The sequence below is a fragment of the Sapajus apella genome, unplaced genomic scaffold (assembly GCF_009761245.1).
Source record: "Sapajus apella isolate SASKATOON/1434 unplaced genomic scaffold, GSC_monkey_1.0 scaffold25, whole genome shotgun sequence".
NCBI lineage: Eukaryota > Metazoa > Chordata > Mammalia > Primates > Cebidae > Sapajus > Sapajus apella.
The window spans coordinates 12,615,860-12,635,460 of NW_022436965.1; the positions used below are offsets into that span (position 1 = coordinate 12,615,860).

Genomic DNA, 19,601 nt, shown 5'->3' on the forward strand with positions numbered 1-19,601 from the left:
TCAGATTCTGGGTAGTGCCAGAGTCTATGCCCCAGGCTTTTCCTGGACCCAGGAGCCTCCATGTTTTGGGGAAAGAAACTCCAGGGAAACACGTGTCCTTCTTGCCTCTCTGTTTTGCCAAATTTCTGCTGTGAGTGAATGCAGGCCTGGCCCCTGAGACTTGGTGTTTTGCTGCGTTGGGAGTCTCCTCTCGGCAGCTGATCTTCTAGCCCTGGGTCAGATTCCCTGTGGATGGAGTTAACACATGGGGCACCTTGCCTCCTGTTGCTGTAAATCTCTCAGTGACCCAGTTCAATCAGATAGAAAATTCTTTTTTGCCTGAACCACCCTGCGTAACCCTGTAGTCTTGCTTTCCATCATCTCTCTGTGAATGTGGCCTTATAAACACTTAGGGGCTATTGAATGTTTCAGATCAGCGATTCTCAAATTTAGCCAGGAAGCAGAGCATCTAGAAACCATGGTGCTCCCCCATGGGGTTTTTAAAAATATTGCTCTGTTAAATAGCTATGGGTAAGGCTGTGCCAAGTCAGATGGAGGCCATGCAGTACCCTGAGTGGAAGGGAGCTAATGTTTGTTGAGCTCTTCTTGGGGGCCAGGCACTGTGCTAGGTATTGTATCTAGTTGAATTAACTCAATTTTGAGGCAATGGAGAACATATGGGGGAACATTTCAAAACTGGGAATGTGTCAGTAATGAATGTGATTTTTATGTTTGACTTTAGCAGGGAAAGCAACGGTGCCCCAGGAAGCCTAGTTTTAGAACGGCCACTCCCAGTAGGCGCCTTCCTCACTCAGGTGCAGGCATTTCATTTTTCACCCTCAGGAAAGACTAAAATGTTTAGAGAATTCCTCATCAAAAATCCTTTAGGGAGAAGGGGAAATCGTGCCTTATCCTGGCTGCAGAGAAATGTAACATCTGAGGCCCAACGGGCTGGCGGGAGAAGGAGTGGGGTGTGGGGGCCTGTGACTCACGCTATGAAAGGCTCATTCATTTATACCCCCATGGTGTCTCCCCTCGGACCCCCGAGGCCACTCTTGCATCTCTCTCCTATCCACCCAGAAGAGGCGTCCCCACACGGGTGTGCTCCGTGACTGGGTCTTGTTCTCTTCCTCCGGCAGCTGGGAAGGGGCTTGTGGAGGCAGCTCACTTCTGCTACCTCGTGGCTCACGTGCCCTTCGGCCACTACACCGTGAAGACTGACCATCTGGTCTTGCTGGGCAGCAGCCACAGGTGTGTGACCTGGGTGAAGGAAATGGGAAGGACGTTTTCCATGGGATTGTTTTAGCCCAGGTTGGGTTTTATGGATGCGTTTTTCATTTTCTCATGTGAATTTCAGCTACCGCTGGCCCCCTTATCTGGGATTGTTATCTGTGCAGGTCTGTGCAAGGAGATGCCCGGTGGGCCCCACATTACAGCATCAGCAGGGGCCTCAGGCCCCAGGTCCTGCTCTGAAAAGAAGTGGGCTGTTGCCTTTGTGTTGTATTGTGCCCTTTGCCCACTGGGTGGCATCATGGCTCCACAAGCTGACTTTGTTCCTTTAAAAAAAAAAAAAACTAATGTTTTATGTGTGGAAGCCCTGGGCCTGTTCTGAGAGCCCACCCCGGGCAAAACTGGAGAGTGGGAGAAGTTCATGTTTAGTCTCTCTTTGGGGCCCTAGCGTCCCTACAAATAGCTATGGGTAAGGACTTAGAGTCCCTCTGGTGACATTCTCTGTGGCCATAGCATCAGGCTTTTCCCACAGGACGCCCTGGATCAGCTCTCACAGCGAATGAATGAATGCAGGGACCGCACGATTTGCTCCCCAGCGGTCCTCCCTGTTCTGTATCTCTCCATCCCCTCCCCATAAGAGTTAAGATTCACTAAGCTCTTACGTTGTGTCAGGCGTTTTCTTTGCACTATTTCCTTTAATTGTTACATATTTACCCTATGAAGAAGTGATCTTCACTTATGGAGGAGGAAGACCAAGGCACAGGGAGGTGAAATAACCCGTCTAAGATGGTACAGCTAGGGTGTGGCTGAGTTGGACTCAGAATCCAGGCAGTCAGGCTGCAAAGCCACTCCCCACCGCCTTTTTTTTTTTTTTTTTTTTTTTTTGGGATGGAGTCTCGCTCTGTCCCTAGGCTGGAGTGCAGTGGTGCCATCTTGACTCAAGATTCTCCACCTCCCGGGTTCAAGCGATTCTCCTGCTCAGCCCCCAGGAATAACCTGGTGATTTTGAACACCATGGCAAGCTGTTGATGAGAGAGATTTTGGGTCATACGAGACTTTTGTGTCCCCCACCACCTACCCCGAGCAGATCACATTCACTCCGTCCTCATCCTCACTGGTGGAATGAATATCCAGTGTACGGACGGTGGTTTGATTTCTGGCTCAGCTGTGCTCGCCTGCTCTGCCATGCCTTTTGGTCTCAGTGCTCCCCTCTTTTGTGTGAATTTGCTCAAACTAGGGGTGCCCTTCACAGATGCATGACAGGCTTTATGGGCATGGGGGTCAGCTCTTTGTGTGTTGAAGAGGAGGGCCCAGTGCCCTTCAAGTAGCCTGCCTTGCTGAGTTACCCTAGAAGGCAGGCAGCACCCTTTCCCACAGCCTCTGCCTCCTAGCGCCTCCTCTCCTGCTGAGTTCTGTTTTGTTCCTTTGTCAGCCTCACGGAGGGAGAGGAAGAGGAACACTCACTCTGGGAGCCCAGAGTCTCTTTCTTCTCTCGAAGCCACCACAGGGATCAGCCCAGGATGGAAACTCTCCCATGAAAGGCTGCAGCTGGTGTTTGGCTATCCACTAGGATTTAACTCCCACGGCCCCCACTCCTCAATCTCTTTTATTGTTATTCCCTGGTTTTAGTCAAGAGTTTTTGAAATTTGCGACAACTGAGGCGATCCAGAGGACAGAGATCTTCGAGTACTGTCAGATGCTGGGCCGTCCCAAATCCTTCATCCCTTCTCTCCAGGTAACAGCCCAGATGAGGCCACCGTCACTGTGTCAGGCAGCTGTATTTCCAGCTTTGCTTTTTGGCACTTAGTACCTGGGGCTAAGTTATCTACTGAACTTTTCCTCATTAGCCTAAGCGTGGGAGGGTGTAGGATTTCTTTTTATGTCCCCTAAAGCTCTGCGTTTTCTAACATGAAGGCAAAACCTTGCAGAGGCCTCTCTGCTGGAGGCTCCTGCCTCACCGCCGACATCTGGAAGTCCTGCCTGCCGCTCCGGCCCGCACCTCACTCCCGCTGTCAGCTCCCTCGCCCCGTCTCTCCAGACAGCAATCCCTTCTTCTCAGCCTCTGCAGCTGTTCTGCCGGAGGGAGTGGGAGGGCAGGCCCAGCCCCGTGGCTGCTCACCCTCCCTCTGCTTCCCGCTCCTTCTCGGCCTCTTTTGAACTTCTCTGTCCTCTACCTCTGGACATCCCTCTCTGCTCAGCCCTGGCCCTCACCCTTCTTCGCCCTTCCCAGGGCTTCAGCTGTGTGGGTGGTGTCCACACTGCGGCTTCTGCCCTCTCTTCCCAGTGTCGCTATATGATGCCGTTGTCACCTTCGTAAAGACCAGTGCTGGCATCGTGTCCTCCTCTGTCTAAATGCTCCGTGAGCTCCTATGTCCGGCACCATCCCTTCCTCCATGCAGGCTCCCCGGGCCACGCTCACAAGTGTGACTGAGATGGCAGCCCTCAGTGGTCTCAGCTATAAAAGGGGACGAGAGTGGTGCCTTGTAATGGAGCTGGCATGAAATTGAGCTAGTTTCTCTAATGCATGAGAACAGCGCCTGGCACACAGCAACTGCTCTCAGCGTTGAGGTCATGGGGGGCACAGTGTGGCTCCCACGGCTGAATCCAGGGCACCCCACTGACGCTGAGCTCTCGCTGTCTTGCGTTTTCTTGCCTTTCATGCACAGGTACCTTATCTTCCTGCCTTAATTATCTTCTTTAGGCAGAGACCTTTTCCAGCAATTCCTCGTTTCTCCTTCAGTGCTTGGTGTGGAGGGTGCACACAGCGGCAGCAACAACAATAATTACAACAACATGCACACACAGCACAAAGCCTTGAAAGGGAATTCCTGTGTCATAGAGAAATGGGCCAGTTAGCATTGTGTCTTCTTCTTCTTTTGACTGTAAGTTCCAGGACACATGTGCAGAATGTGCAGGTTTGTTACACAGGTGTACGTGTGCCATGGTGGTTTGCTGCACCTATTAATCTATCATCTAGGTTTTAAACCCACGTGCATTAGGCATTTGTCCTATAGCATCTTCTCTTCTTTAAGGGCTTTGCCAAAGACCCACCTTTTCCAGCAAAAGCTTGCTCAGTGAGCTCCTCTGTGTAGGTCCCTGACTGGCTCTTTGGTCTCTTTTCCTTTCCCTTCTTTATTCATCCCAGCGCTTGGCTATTTTGGTGCTGCTTCGGGCTGATAGTAATGAGATTAACTAGTTTTACTGAATGTGTCTATGTGCCCGGCATTGTGGCATTTACACTGCTTGTGTATTATTTAGAATCCTGTGAGGTCAGCCTGATTAACCCTCTTTTACCAAAGAGAAAACAGAGGCCCAGAGGTGTTACGTGCTATCAGCTCACATCTCTTGCACGCTGTTTGTTCTCTGTACTTCACCTGAATTATTTCACTGAGTCTTCATAACAATCAAGGGCATAGGTAGTGTTAGTATTTCCATGTCGTAGACAGGAAGCTGAGGCACAGACATGAGGTGACTAGCCCAATGTTTCCCACTTAGCATGGAGCTTGGATTTGAACTTGGGTCTGTCTGATACCAAAGTCCTCATGCTTGATCCTGCCCTGCCACTCATGCTTCCACAAGAGCTTACTTTTCTCAGTACTCTCCATTAGCTTTATGCCCTTTGCACTAGGGTCTATTTTTGCTGCTACTTTTTTTTTGAGATGGAGTCTCACCTGTCACCCAGGCTGGAGGGCAGTGGTGCAATCTCGGCTCACTGCAACCTCTGCCTCCTGGGTTCAAGAGATTCTCCTACCTCAGCCTCTGGAGTAGCTGGGACTACAGGCATGCACAAACATGCCCAGCTAATTTTTATATTTTTAGTAGAGACAGGGTTTCGTCATGTTGGCTGGGCTGGTCTCGAACTCCTGACCTCAAGTGATCCAACCTCCTTGGCCTCCCAAGTGCTGGGACTACAGGTGTGAGCCACGGTGGGAGCCTGTTTTTGCTACTTTTAATGTCCCTCTTGTGCCTGGTCCTGTGCCTGTACATCAGGCTTTCTGGAGATGTGGGCTACCCAATAAACAAGAACTCCAGTGCACTTTACATGGTGACCAGGACCTAGCAAGGTTGAGCGGATGGGACTCCTGTCCTTTTCTCTGTAATGCCGGGACTGCAGGCTGGCTTTGGAGTTGTGCCCATGCACAGATAAAATGCTCCAAATGGCACAAGCCTTTTGATATGTGGATGCCAGAGTTAGTGTAAACAGGCAGTCAGCTGACTTCCAAGAAGTCTTATCTACATTTCTCTCTCTTTCCCTCCCTGCCTGGGTGGACTAGTCGCTGACTCTTTTCTCTTCACAGGTGTATAAGCTCCTTTACGCTTCCCGTCTGGCAGATTATGGCCTCGTGTCCCAGGCCTTGCATTACTGCGAAGCCATTGGTGCAGCTGTCTTGAGCCAGGGAGAGAGCAGCCACCCTGTGCTATTAGTGGAACTCATCAAGGTGAGCCTCTCAAAGGGTTCTGTGCAGTTGTTTTATCTTCACTATTCAGAGAAAGCCATTGGAGAGCAGCTTAGACTCTACATTTCATCTTCTTTGAACATGCCGTAAAATCAGAGCCCACGGCCGGCTTTGACCATGTATGCATGCCCAGGTGCGATAAGCAGAGGCCACACAGAGAAGGAGGCTCTCTGGGCGGGCGGTGGTGGGATTGCAGACTGGAAGCCATGTGTGTGCTACTCGAGAAATTCATTCTTGCGCCTGTTTTTCTGGTACGGTAAAACTACATGCTACATTGAACCATTCTAATTATAAGACCTGGGCTTAGAAAATATATTTTAGTGATTAAAAGAGGAAACGATCCTTATTAAAATGCTTTTAAATGCGTGGAATATTTTATCACATGTGAGATACGTTTAAAATAGAAAACAGAAACATACCAACCTTTAGTTCCCAGGGAAGAAAACAACCATCAGACAAATAGTTGTTTCAATTAGTTGAAGAAAAACCCACTAGCTAGGGAGTGAAAAAGCAGCCTGCCCTTACATTTTTGTTTTGCTTTAGATGAGGCCCAAGTGCTGGATTCTTTAACCTATAAAATTTGTGGTGGTGAGCCTCCCCAGACCCTGAAATTTCTGCCAACAGGTTGATGGTTGCAAGGAGCTCAGGGATCCAGAATGGATGATTAGAAAAGTTGGGGTAACTAAAACTTATTTATGGAATAAATCATTAAAATATAAAGTAACATTAGCATCACCTGGGAGCTGGTTAGAAATGCACTCTCTTAGGCCCTGCCCAGATGTCTGGAATCAGAATTAGCGTTTTAACAAGTTTACAATTAGAATTTTAACAAAATTCCCATGTACACCTAAGTTTGAGAAACACCGTTACAGAGCAGACAGCTTTGCAGAGAAAGGAAGCTGAGTTACTGTTTCTCCTCATATTTTATTTAGAATCTAACAGCCAGGACGGGGTAATTATCTATTTATTTTGCAATTTTGGGAGGATATCTGCTGAATTTGCTGTTTTTTTGATGATTTTTTAGAATGTAATTTACAAGTAAGTTAAGGCTCTCTTTCTCCTTTTCCTTTGTTTTCTCTTCCCCATTGTCTTTCCGTTTCTCTTCCCCCTCTTTCCTCTCCTCTGTCTTACTTTCTGCCCCTAACCCATCTGGAAACCTGGCACAGCTAGCAGAGAAACTGAAGCTGTCAGATCCTCTGGTTTTAGAAAGACGAAGTGGAAACAGGGACCTGGAGCCAGACTGGCTAGTGCGACTTCGGAGGCAGCTGCAGGTGAGTGGGGTAGGAGCCAGGGCACTGGGGGTGGGGGTCGGCCTTTGTTTCCCTCCTCTCTCCCCTAGACATGAAACAGGTAGGCGCTGACATTAGCAAGTCCCTGTTCCCCATGTCTTGCCATGGTCTCTCCCATCACCCATGAGGCACAGTAGGTGTCTGGGGAGGGTGTGAGACTCTGAGCTTCGCTGCCGCTGCTGGTCCCCTGTATGAAGGCATTTTCCTATGTTCACATGTCACTCTTCCCAGTCACTCTTGCCACCCCTCCCTGGGACCCCAGAGAATACATTTCATGACCATCAAAGCTTCCCCATCTCTGCTAGGAACAATGGATCACAGTGGACCAGTGTCACTTTCATGTAATATGGGGCAATTGCTTAAAAGACTTCCGGGCCCTTTCTTTTTGTTCTAACAATTGCAAAAGCTGCTGGTTGTAATTGGAACAGTAATTGGAACAGGGCCTCCTCCATTTTCTTTTTCCCATACCGCTTTGAAGAAAAGACAGGGTGGATTTTTTAAAGCACACACAGCCTCTACCCCTTCTATCTGCGGTAGGTGCTGAGGCCTGCAGATTAATTCTTTTCATGTGCTCGTTCCTTCAGGGGAGGCTGGATGACTCTGGTCTACAGCCATCTCTGCCTGCTCTGAGCAGAGCTGGCAGCCCCGTCCACAGGGGACTCCCCAGGCCCCTAAGCATACAAGCGTTTCCCCTACCTTGTAATCCCACTGGAAGTTTCTTTTTGGCTTAAGTTTTGAACCCCTTTGTTTCCCTGTTCTTGTTTTTCCTTTGTGATGCTTAAAAAGATTTTACTTTATTTTAAATAGCAAAAGGTAGAAGGAGACATCAGGGATCCTCATCCTGCTCGCTCAGATATTTCGGGAGCCAGAGGAACAACAACAGGTACCCAGAATGATGAACTGAGCATATCCATAGCGGACGCTCAGGATCTGATTCTACGAGACAAAGTAATTCGCGAAAGCACTCGCCCTTCCCTTCCCAGGGTGCCTGCCTTGCCTGTGTAAGTCTGCCCCGTTGTCCAGGCACCTCCTCCACGCAGCTCCCAGCAGCCTCACATCCTCGACACATCTAAGTCCCCTTAGTCTAACAGCTGCTGCTTCATGATTCAGGTTTTTAAATACCTGAGTTTTTTGTGTTGCAGTGTATTGTGAGCTAATTCCCTCTCCTATGTCAGTATCTCTCCAGCTGGATACATTTTCGAGTCCAGAGATTGTGGTTCATCTGTGTCTCATGTTAGTGTTGGGGATGTCAGAAGTCCTTCAGAGTCTTGGGCTAGCGATTGCCATATGACTGTGGAATAAGTAATGTCTTAGTGTTTCACAGCATCTCTGCTCTTCCCTCGGGATGCTTCCCAGTGGTGGGTTGGCAGGCACCATATTCCTAGTTAACTCGGTACCCTTTCCCCAAGTTCCCCTGCGGCAGGATCAGGAAAGGGCCCTCCTCTCTTCCCAGCCCAGTTCTCTTCCTCAGTCATGAACAGAGGGAAGGGAGGGCAGGGCCGGCCTTGGCTTCTGTTTGTCACTGTGTAGCAGGATCTGTAAAGGTGGGGGGTGGAGGAGAGCCAGGCTGGGTGCCTGTGGTTGGTGCTTCCCCCAGCCCTGCCTTCTGGTGCCCGATGGAGCAGGTGGGTTGGCTGCCCATGCCAGTCCTATGACCAGTTGTGTTATAGGTCCACACCTTAGTTTCTCATCAGTAAGATCTCTTCCAGGGCAAGTGTACTTTGATTCTTTAAGAGCAATTTCTGTGGTACAATTTGGGTTTTTCACTGGAAGCTTTTAAGTTTTAAATACTCAGGTCCATTAGGAAGTCCAGAAATAATTGATCACAAAATAAAAAGGCGCGGAGTTAGATAGGATGGTAATTTCAGCCCCTCCCTGTCCCCAACCCACTGGCTAAAGGCTCAGAGATCATACAAGGCAGTGTTAAGTTAAAAGAAATGTCATACAACGTACACATTTGGAAAGGAGACGATTTTTTACAAAGGGTTCCAGCCTGCAAGGTGGCCATCCCGAAGGCTGGGAAGTATAGCCAGGCACTTTGAGGGAAGGAGAGGTAAGACAAGAATTTAAGTTGAATGGGTTGACCAAACGTAATATTTAACAGGCTATAGGAGGAGCTGTGACTATTCACGAAGGAGGTCCTCACACGTGCATCATGAACTAGCATGCATGTAACATGTGACCCATGTTCACCTTGGGGTGGAGACTTATCCTTTAAGCATATTACAGTTAGACCCTATGCATCTAAAGGTCTTTTTGAGACACAGAGGCACTCAAGTGCAGGGCCTCTGTAAACTAGCCAGATGCCAGTTCATGGTTGGTGGTCTTCTTACCTGGAGCAAGTTACTGAAATCAGTCTTGTCCAATCAAAGCTGTGGTCATGGCTGGTGGAACGGAGGCTCATTTAGTCAGCATTTGTGAGCTGAATGAGTTGTAATTGTTTGAACATTGCTCATTTCAAGGCCAGTGCTTGTTTAGCTGCTAGAGAAAAGGAAAAACCTTGTGGCGGTTAGAACACAGTTTATTCTTAAGGTGGAGGGGTGCGGGGCTTAACCCTTGCCTGGCAGGGCTTTAGGTTCTGTGTATCATTTGGTATCTTATGGCCACCAAGAGTCTTTTCTGTTAGTCTTAAGATCTCTGTTTTAGCATTAATGCTGGTCACTTGTGTCTAAACTCGGTATAAAGAAGGGTGTCTCACCTCCCATCCTGTCATGGCAGGGAACTCAGTTTTTAAGGCTTTTCTAGATTCCCCTTGGCCAAAAGGGGTCTGTTCAGTCGATGGAGGGGCTTGAGATTTTATTTTTAGTCTACACTAGTGAAGGAAACAATTCTGTAAACAGCAATGAGGGTGTTACGATCACTCTGTGTTTTACTTGTCATCACATTGCTGGAAGTCACATTAGACAGCTGTCCTTGTGACTGCTTTCCAAAGAAGACATGAGCAGGAACGTTTCTGGTGTGATCAGTCTGCAAATGCCACATTTCAGGTCTCACTTCTTTACCTTTGCTCTATGCCCTTAGAAAACACTTTCTACCAGGACTTTTCTGGACGTCAAGGCTACTCGGAAGCCCCTGGGTACCGCTCAGCCCTGTGGCTGACACCTGAGCAGACCTGCCTGCCCCAGCCCAGCTCACAGCAGCCCTTTCCCCTCCAGCCGGGTTCCTACCCAGCAGGAGGGGGTGCGGGGCAGACGGGGGCATTGATACCTCTTTACTCAGTTCCTGAGACCCACCTACCGGGGACTGGCAGCACCGTGGCAGTGACAGGGTCTCCTGGAGGAACGGTCTGGGAGGAAACGCCGCAGACACACCTGGGCCCTGGTAAGACCTGGCAGCTAGTGGGGCCACATTGAGTGTAGGGTCTGGGTGGGGAGAAAGCAGGAAAGGGAGGTGCTGAGACCAGTCAGAGGAGGTAGGACTGCAGCTGGGAAAGGCACAGACGCCGGGCTTGTGCCTGTTACGGAGGGCCTGCTAATTTTCAGCCACTGTGCTGCTGCTTTGCACACATCTGGAGATTGCTGTCTTCCAGCACAGTCTATCGCTCCCCTGTGCACGGCAGGAAAAATGGAGCCACTCTTGCCATCCAAATGATTACATAGTTTCTAGGAGAGCAATTACGGGGTGGAGAAATGCAGGCCAAGTCCTATTTCTGCAGTCATCCCGCGCCCAAGAGCTTACTCTCAGCATCTCCAGCAGAAACTCATATTTCTGTCTTGGTCCCGAGTTTTTTCAGGTCCATCAGACCTTCAACAACAAGGGCTGAGTGTGGGTGAGCAATGCTGAGTGATGCCAGGGAGATGCTGGAAACCACCTAGAATGATTAGATCTTAGACCTGCCAGGATTAGGTCCTGTCCAAGTTGGAGACTCAGATGGAGAGGAAAGTGGTGGAGGATTCCTGTGACCTAGCTTGATGTTGCTCTGATTTCCAAGATTCCCGGAGAGTGGCTTTGACAGTAGAGGATGAGTTGAACAGCATCTCCTGGGGTGCCTGGGTTTGAGCTGAGCGCGCGAGCATTCTTTGCACTTGCTGTGACTGGCTTGGGGTTACGGGCTCTGAGCTTCCACTGCAGTTAAGAAAGCTGATTGTATCCCCGTTACCCTTCTTCAGGATAGATGGGAAAAGCACAACTTCCACTTGCTATTTTCATTTCTGTTTGTGATGCAGGAGACAACACGGTGTCTCAAGAAACCTCCCAGCCTCCTGGTGGCCAAGAGGTCATTTCCAAACCACAGGTGAGAGCACACAGCATGAAAGATGCAGCTGCCCACCTGAATGCTTCTGACTTTTACCATTGCCTGGTTTGTCGGCCACATGCAAGCTCCTCCTCAGTGCTGCAGCAGCTCTCTCTTCCACATGGCGCCTTGCTTCTTCCTATACCAACTCCTGGGAGCTGGGCGGGAGGCTGTGTTCCTATGCACGCTCTACCCCACCAACCTGTGTCCATGGGGAGAGAGGGAGCAGCTGAGCTGGTTTGTTTTGGCCTCTCTGATCTCTGTTCTCTGACATCTTCTTCTCACAGCTGCACAAAACGCTTGCCATACCCTGCCCTGCCATGCAAGACTGTTGATACTTCCTTGTTTTAATTTTTACCTGGCTTTATTTCAAAGAAAGATCTGTGCTAGCTGTGACAGTGCCTGCCTCTGTCTTTTCTCCTTAGCTAGGCTGCAAGGTCTTGGAGGTGACCATGTCTGATGAATCATTCTATCTAGCTCTGATTGGACACACCCCTGCCCTCAGCAATGGGCAGCGTTGGTCCCAAACCTAAGATGTTCTTCAGCTTCTCTGGTTGGAGGCTGACATCCTACACTTTTTCTGTTTTGGAGACAGAGTCTTGCTCTGTCACCCAGACTATAGTGGAATGGTGTGATCTTGGCTCACTGCAACCTCTGCCTCCCTGGTTCAAGTGATTCTTGTGCCACAGTCTCCTGAGTAGCTGGCATTACAGGCGTGTGCCACCACACCTGGCTAATTTTTATATTTTTAGTAGAGATGGGGTTTCACCATGTTAGTCAGGCTGGTTTCAAACTCCTGACCTTGTGATCCATCTGCCTTGGCCTCCCAAAGTGCTGGGATTACAGACGGGAGCCACAGCGCATGGCCAATTTTAGTAAGTAGATAAACGGGTACAGATCTTAATGAACTTTTAATACTTTTCTGTTTTTTTTTTCTGACTGAAAAGTAGTACATTATTGTTATAGAAAAATCTAAAGGTGAAGTATCATATAAAGAATCAAACATCACTCAGTCCAGCAGACAAAATATTTTGGTTATTTTCTTACACTATTTTTTGTATATATGTATATGTATACACAAGTATATGTATATCTGTATATACATTACACACACATGCATGTTTTTAAATGGCTAAGAACATACGTATACAAGGCTTTATTTCCTGTTACTTAACACTATATAATGAGATTTTTCTATGTCATTCATAAATATGATTTTTAATATTGTCATGACAAAATTCATTGTATGAAAGTGCCGCTATTCATTCATCTGTTCATCTGCAAATATTCGCTGAGTTCCTGCAATGTGCCAGGCCCTGTCACAGGGACTGGGGAGGCATCAGCGTGTCAGACCAAGCTCAGGCGCTCTAGTCTAGCGGAAGTGACTAAAACAGAACTATACACGCAAGGCGTCTCGCTTTAGACGGGTGGCCAAGGAAGCTGCCTCTGAGGGGGCCTTCAAGTGGAGGTCAGGATGGAGCGTGGAAAGGAGCCAGGTGAATGTGCCGGGGACAGGTGTTCCAGGCAGACAAACAGCAGGAGTGCAGGCCCTGAAGTGGCTCCCTTGGTGTAGGGAGGGCAAGGGCGTCACTGTGCCCTGAGCGTGGGGAGCAGTAGGGAGGAGGGCAGCGGAGGCAAGCTGACGGGGCCTCCACCACCACGGTAAGGAGTTTGCCTTCTGGGTGATCATTCTCATGTTGTTGTTCATTATTGTGAGTGTTGCATCCTTTCCTCTCCCTCCCTCTGTTCCTCCTTCCTTTTCTCACTCACATATAACACACAGCGCTGGGTCATAGCAGATAAGCCCTCATGTATGTCTTGAATCATTCACTTAAGAGAAATTCCTAGAAGGAAAGCCAGACAGCCTATGTTTAACCTTTGATGTGCCATTTCCTAGCTGTGTGACCTTAGACAGGTTGCTTAACCTTTCTGTGCCTTAGTTTTCTCAGAGATAAAATGAGATAATAACAGCACCTAGCTCATAGGCCTATTGTAAGCATTAAATGCATCACTACATATAAAGCCCTTAGAACAGTGCCTGGCACAAAATCAACACTATCCTCATTTGAGTAAAAAATAAAGTTTTTTCTATATTTTGCCAAAGTATTTCCTAAGGTTTATATCAATTATGCTTTATTGACAGTGTAAAATGTAAATATTACAGAAAAAGGCAATATGTTGTATGACTCCACCTACATGAGATACATAGACTAGGCAAACTCAGGGACAGAAAGTGGAATGGCAGCGACCAGGGCCTGGAGAAGGGGGAGTGGGGGTTATATAACTGGGTGATGAGAACATTCTGGAGATGGCTGGTGGTGACGGTCGTACGACGCTGAGCATACATTGAAAGGTGGTTAAAATGGCAAACTTTATGCTATATTTTACTGCAATCAAAAACAGTTATGTGAAGGGATGTGGGTGTGTTTTACCCCTCTCTGGTGCATGTGTTCCCAGTTGATCTTGAGCAAGTCTGTTAGGAACTGAGCTGGAAGATGAGTTAGGTTTGGTGGTTGCTACACTCTCTGCTTTTTTGGGCTCATGGGCCTCTGTGGGGTGTTTTCTGGCCCGCTTCATCTCCGGCAGTAGCAGTCCCTACCCCGTGTCCCAGGCCTCGGCATAGCTCTGAAAACTGTGTTTCTGGAGAGGTGGCACAACAGGCAAAGGTCTGTAAGATTAGGGATACCGTGGGCTTGAGCTCTGACCTTACCCTGCGGCCTTCAGCAAGTCATTTTTCATGGCTGAGCCTTACCTCCTCTTCAGTAAAATATGATCCCAAGGGACAATCCCACTGCCTTAGGCGCAGGTCAGGTGAGGGAGTACATGCAAATGGGTTTGGTGACCTGTCAAGTGCCATGCAAGTGTGAGTCCTTTTCTTTAATTCCAGACACCAGTGGTTGCCAGAGCACGAACTATTTCTGACAGTTCCACCAATTCCGTCAAGGAGCATGAGGAGGAGTCCTCCGACGAGGCTGAAAAGAACTCTCCCCAGAATGCTGCCCAGAGAGGCACGCTTGGAGATGGGAAGGAGCACACGAAGGTGGAGAGACTTGCTCTTCTCTCCCCGCCCTTCTTCCCCTGCCATTCCCTTCCTTGAGGGTGGCGCAGTCTTGGAAGTCTGGCCTCTGACTTCTCATTGGGGCAGGCTGACCTCACAGTCGGGGGGAGAAGCAAACCTACAGGTCATAAAATGTCCTCTTTCCCTTCCAGAGCTCAGGGCTTGGCTGGTTCAGCTGGTTTCGGTCAAAGCCCACCAAGAACACGTCCCCCTCTGGAGAAGAGGACTCATTGGACAGTCCTGACTCTGAGGTAGGCCCTGTGGCGGGAAGGATGCCCGTCTCTGTTGGCCTTTCAGAGGGAGAGCACCTCCAGGCTCTCAGCGCTGGCATCTGACTCTACGCCAGGCCGCATGAGAGAGAGGTTTTGTGATGGGAGATGGTGAGAAATAAATTGGTCCTGTGAGGGCAAAGGCAGATTATAGAGGGCTTCAAAAAGTTAGGATGAAGAAAAGTAACTTTAGAGGGTCAGTAGTAGGGAGCCAGTGTGGATTACTGAGCAGAAGAGTGGGATGAGGAGGGGGTTTTGGGGAGTACCCAGCGGCAGTTTGCAGCCAGGCCGCCATAGTGAGTGTGTGAACACAGGTGGGTGGGCATGAATCTGTTAACTGCCAATGTCACCAATGCCGCCTTTCTTTCTCCACAAAGCAGGAGACCCCCAGAGCATCTTCTCCCCACCAGGCTGGCCTGGATCTCTCACTGACACCTTCCCCCGAGTCCCCACCTCTGGCAGCTGTTAGCACCTCTGGGGACACAGGTACCGCCACCCTCATGTCCTCTGGGCCATGGGTGGTCCCCTCAGTGCTCCTAATGGTGGGGTGCCTTCTGGGAGTGGGGACCCCAGTTCTGAGCAGACAAAACAGCTCTGACTCATTGCTTTCCAGGTGGGGGCGAAGGCAGAGGATCCGTCTCCAGTGGGGGAGCAGCCACCGCTGGGGTTGGAGGCTTGTCCGGGCCTGAGGTGAGCAGTCCCTGGGCTGGAGCCTTGGACCCCAGCAGACGCCTGTGTATGAGGCGTGAGCTTTCAGTGTGGGCTGGAGGTGTGCCCTGGGCAGCGCTGACCCCTGGGGAACACGAAGAACACTTCTTTGCTGTGTTAGTTTGCTCAGGCCATCATAACAAAGTACCACAGAGTGGAGGCTCAGACCACAGGAACCTGATCTCCCCAGCTCTGCAGGCTGAAAGCTGAGGTCATCTTCTTTCTACGTCTTCACACGGCCTTTCCTCTGAGTGTGTCTGTGTGCAGATTTCCCCCTCTCACAGAGACACGAGTCACACTGGATTGGGCTACCCATATGACCTCTGTTTATGTTAACTGCCTCTTTAAAGACCCCATCTCCAAAGATTATATTTTCACGTTTCTCCAAACATGTATTTTCTGAGGTACCGGGGGCTAGGGCTTCAACATGTGATTTTTTTTTCTGGAAACACAGTTCAACCTATAACAGCTTCCTCAGGTGATGCCCGGGTAATTGCCTTCTTCCCTGTCCCAGAAGGAGCCGGAGTTCACTGGGGACCTTGGCCAGGGCTGTGATAAATTCTTGCTGGGTTGTCCATATCAGTATGGATTTCATATCTATTGCTAGGAAAACATTTTTATTTCTTGAAGCCTGGTTAGAACACTCTTGTAGAATTTTAGGTCTTTTGAAGGCTAGATTACTTTTTATGATGGTATCAAGGTAATTTGTGGAAGCTTTGTCTTCTTATCCACATTGCCGCTCCAGACCCAGGGCTTGGTTGTGTCCACTTGAACCATGTTTGCCTGCTTGAGAGCCCCTGAGTTCTGTTAAGAAGCCCTTCTGATATGCCTCTCTTTTAAATCATTTCAGTAGCTTTTGGGGTACAAGGTTTTTGGTTACATAGATGAATTATATAATGGTGAATGCTGACGTTTTAGTGCACCCATCACCCGAGTAGTGTTGGCATGGATGTGGGTTGTGCCTAATGTTTAGTATTTCATCCCCGACCCTTCTCCCACCCTTCCCCTTCTGAATCCCTGAAGTCCATTCTGTCACTCTGTATGCCTTTGCAATCCCACCATTGGGTATTGGCCCAAAGACAAAAAAGTCATTATATGGGCCAGGCACGGTGGCTCACGCCTGTAATCGCAGCACTTTGGGAGGTCAAGGCAGGCAGATCACACAAGTTCAGGAGTTTGAGACCAACCTGGCCAACAGAGTGAAACCCCACGAGCATACTCATAGCTTAGCTCCCACTTGTGAGAACATATGGTTCTTGGTTTTCCACTTCTGTGTACTTCACTTAGAATAATGGCCTCCAGCTCCATCCAAGTTGCTGCCAAAGACATTATTTTGTTCATTTTAATGGCTGAGTACTATTCCATGGCATGTATGTGCCAAATTTTTTTAATGGACTCATCAGTCGATGGGCACTTAGGTTGGTTCCACATTTTGCAATTGTGAATTGTGCTGCTGTAAACATACTTGTGCAAGTGCAAGTGTCTTTTTCATATAATGACTTCTTGTTTTTGAGATGGAGTCTCGCACTGTTGCCCAGGCTGGAGTGTAGTGGCGCCATCTCTGCTCACTGCAACTTCCGCCTCCCAGGTTCAGGCGATTCTCCTGCCTCTCAACCTCCCAAGCAGCTGGGATTGCAAACACCCACCACCATGCCCGGCTAATGTTTTTGTATTTTTAGTAGCGATGCGGTTTCACTATGTTGGCCAGGTTAGTCTCAAACTCCTGACTTTGTGTGATCTGACTGCCTCGGCCTCCCAAAGTGCTGGGATTACAGGCGTGAGCCGCTGTGCCTGGCCCATATAATGACTTTGTTTTCTTTGGGCCAATACCCAGTAGTGGGATTGCTGGATTGAATGGTAGTTCTACTTTTAGTTCTTTAAGGAATCTCCAAACTGTTTTCCATAGAGGTTGTACTAATTTACACTCCCACCAGCCATGTATAAGTATTCCCTTTTCCCCACAACGATGCCAACATCTATTATTTTTTGACCTTTTAGTTATGGCCATTCTTGCAGGAATAAGATGGTATCTCAATGTGGCTTTAATTTGCACTTCCCTGATGCTGACCACTTATTTTGTTTGTTTATTGGCCATTTGTATATCTTTCTTTTGAGAAATGCCTATTCATTTCCTTTGGAGAGTCAGTAAGGAACTCAAAGAAATCATCAAGAAAAAAACAAATGATCCTGATATGCTTCTTTAAGGCCTCAACATTCTGGAATCTGGGAGGCGGGCACTGATGGGATTTTCCATGATTTTCCATCACAGAGTGCTTTCTTTGAGCTCTGCTCTAACCCTGGTGTTCTGCTTCCTCCACCTGCCGTAAAAGGGGCTGTTCCTCTTTACAACCCATCTCAGGTCCCTCAGGTAAGGAAGCCTTCAGGGGGAGGGGCTGGCCAGGCGCACAGGTTTTGGATTACGGAGACCTAGGTTTATCATCCCAGTTTACCATTTATTGTATGTGAGTTCCTGAGCAATTCTTTAACCTCTCCAAGTCTCAGTTTCTGCATCTGTAAAATGGGGTTAGTAATAGCTAGCTCATAGATATGTATATGAAGGGCCTGGAACTCAGAAAATGGCCAGTAAATATAGTTGTTATTAATACATGTTTAACTTTTAATAGCTCTCGAGATGTGGAAGACACAGTCAGTGTTGGTATCAGTAGTGTGGGTGCACTGGCACTCTGTCCTGGGATAAATGGATCATTGGAAACTTTGAGAGAAGCTAAGCGCCCTCTTCAGCAACCTGGGCAGACTTAGCTCTGCCAGTGTGCCATTTGGCCTCCCCTCTTTATAAAATCAAATTTCTTTTCACCATATTTAAGTGAAGGTGTTGGGTAGAGGTAGATGCTTAGAACACAGCCTTGGGAAATGTTCCAGACAGAGGCTAGGGGTGCCCTAGCACCATCCATCCAATCGGTCCCGGGCAGAGTCACGTTTGGGGTTGTACTCAGTATCTTATTTGTTCTTCTTTTCCAGCTGCCCATGGCCACTAGCCTGAATCGGCCAAATCGCCTAGCTCAGCGTCGCTATCCCACCCAGCCATGCTGAGAATGAACACACGTCTCAGGCTCATCTCCCGGGAGTGCAACTTTCCTTGCTCTCCTTTTCTCAATCTCCCAGCCCCGCTCTGCCATATTCGGACCCTCGAGAGGTTTGTGCTAGCCCGGTGCCTCCATCGGGCACTTGGAAAGCAACAGGACAGGATCTCTCAAGACACAGCACAGTCCAGTCTCTTAGGATTAGCTTCAGAACGATGGAAATTATTTTAGCAGATGGAAAGTCTCGGTCTCCAATAGCAGACTGCACATGAGCAGAGTGACATGGTGGTGGCACTTACAGTGGTGGCTTGAGAGCCTCAGGGAAATTAGAGCCCTAACGGCTAGAGTCAAAGATGATACCACAGGGTCCTATAGCAGAAAACAGGGTGGGGGAGACGCAGGGGCTCAGAACAATATTCTAGACCAACTTTGATTTCTTCTTGTCTTACTAGTAGACCAATACATGACTCTACTTAGCAAAGTTTCTATACTGAAACTTCATTATTGCTGCCCTTTATAATTTCCTCTTCAATGATATTTCAGCAGTTTCCCTCTTGGTCCTAGTTTTGTGCACATTTTTTTAATGTGGTTCAGATTAATTATATTTCTCTCACTTTCTTAGCTGGTCCTATTTTTTCACATTCTGGCATGTGGCTATCAAGTTAGAGTGCTGTAGGCATCATATTGTCATGGTAACTACTGAACCTAATGATGCAGATGGATGGCACATCAGTATAATAAATGATGGAAAACGGTTCCTAAAAATTCATCCCTTTCATAAAAGGGGAAGAATGAGTGCCTGATATTGTTAATACCTCCCTTTCTACCTCAGGCCTTTGCAAATTGATGTTCAGAGGGTCACTGGAGTGAGAAGGAGGAGGGGGACGTCTTGGAAATTTCCATTTCTCTTTTCGGGCCCAAAATAGGAATGACTCTTGCTGTTTGTCAGATTTGCTGGAAATTGCTCCTCACAAAGAACATTTTTTATACATGTAATTGTAAATACAGGTTTAGCACTTTAATGTTCTATAGTTCTGATGTTGATAGTAATTAAACCCAGATAATTTTATAGCAAATGCTTGTCTCTGGCTGATTTTTACAGAGGAAGGAAGTACATTGGTGGTCTCTTCCCTGAAGTCCTTTTAATAATGGTTTTACTGTGTGATCAAGTGTGAATAGCTGGAAGGAGCCCTTTGTTAATGAGGAATCTAGGGGCAGATCCTCTTAACTTCTAAGTCTATGCTAATGTTATTATTTTCCCAATTTACAAAATTTGAACAAAAAGCTCTTCTGGTGCAAGTCAGTCACTCTGCTAAGTAAACTAAGTGTTGTATAT

At 48.2% G+C, this 19,601-nt stretch overlaps 1 protein-coding gene across 2 annotated transcripts in view; it reads left to right on the forward strand.

Moving 5' to 3' along the window:
- The window catches only part of LOC116560101 (protein transport protein Sec16B), a 41,615-nt gene extending 22,274 nt beyond the window's left edge, over positions 1-19,341 (forward strand). Inside the window, exons 14-26 of one of the 2 annotated variants that reach the window (XM_032291311.1) lie at positions 1,119-1,230; positions 2,839-2,944; positions 5,508-5,648; positions 6,833-6,937; positions 7,763-7,838; positions 9,977-10,276; positions 11,122-11,189; positions 14,077-14,229; positions 14,400-14,498; positions 14,897-15,002; positions 15,130-15,206; positions 17,494-17,592; positions 18,204-19,341. In XM_032291311.1, coding sequence (XP_032147202.1) covers positions 1,119-1,230; positions 2,839-2,944; positions 5,508-5,648; positions 6,833-6,937; positions 7,763-7,838; positions 9,977-10,276; positions 11,122-11,189; positions 14,077-14,229; positions 14,400-14,498; positions 14,897-15,002; positions 15,130-15,206; positions 17,494-17,592; positions 18,204-18,275 — 1,514 coding nt within the window. In that variant the 3' untranslated portion in view covers positions 18,276-19,341. Of the gene's footprint in view, positions 1-1,118; positions 1,231-2,838; positions 2,945-5,507; positions 5,649-6,832; positions 6,938-7,762; positions 7,839-9,974; positions 10,277-11,121; positions 11,190-14,076; positions 14,230-14,399; positions 14,499-14,893; positions 15,003-15,129; positions 15,207-17,493; positions 17,593-18,203 lie in introns of both variants that reach the window. The other variant, XM_032291312.1, reaches the window with a different exon arrangement.
- The last annotated feature ends 260 nt before the right edge of the window (positions 19,342-19,601 follow it).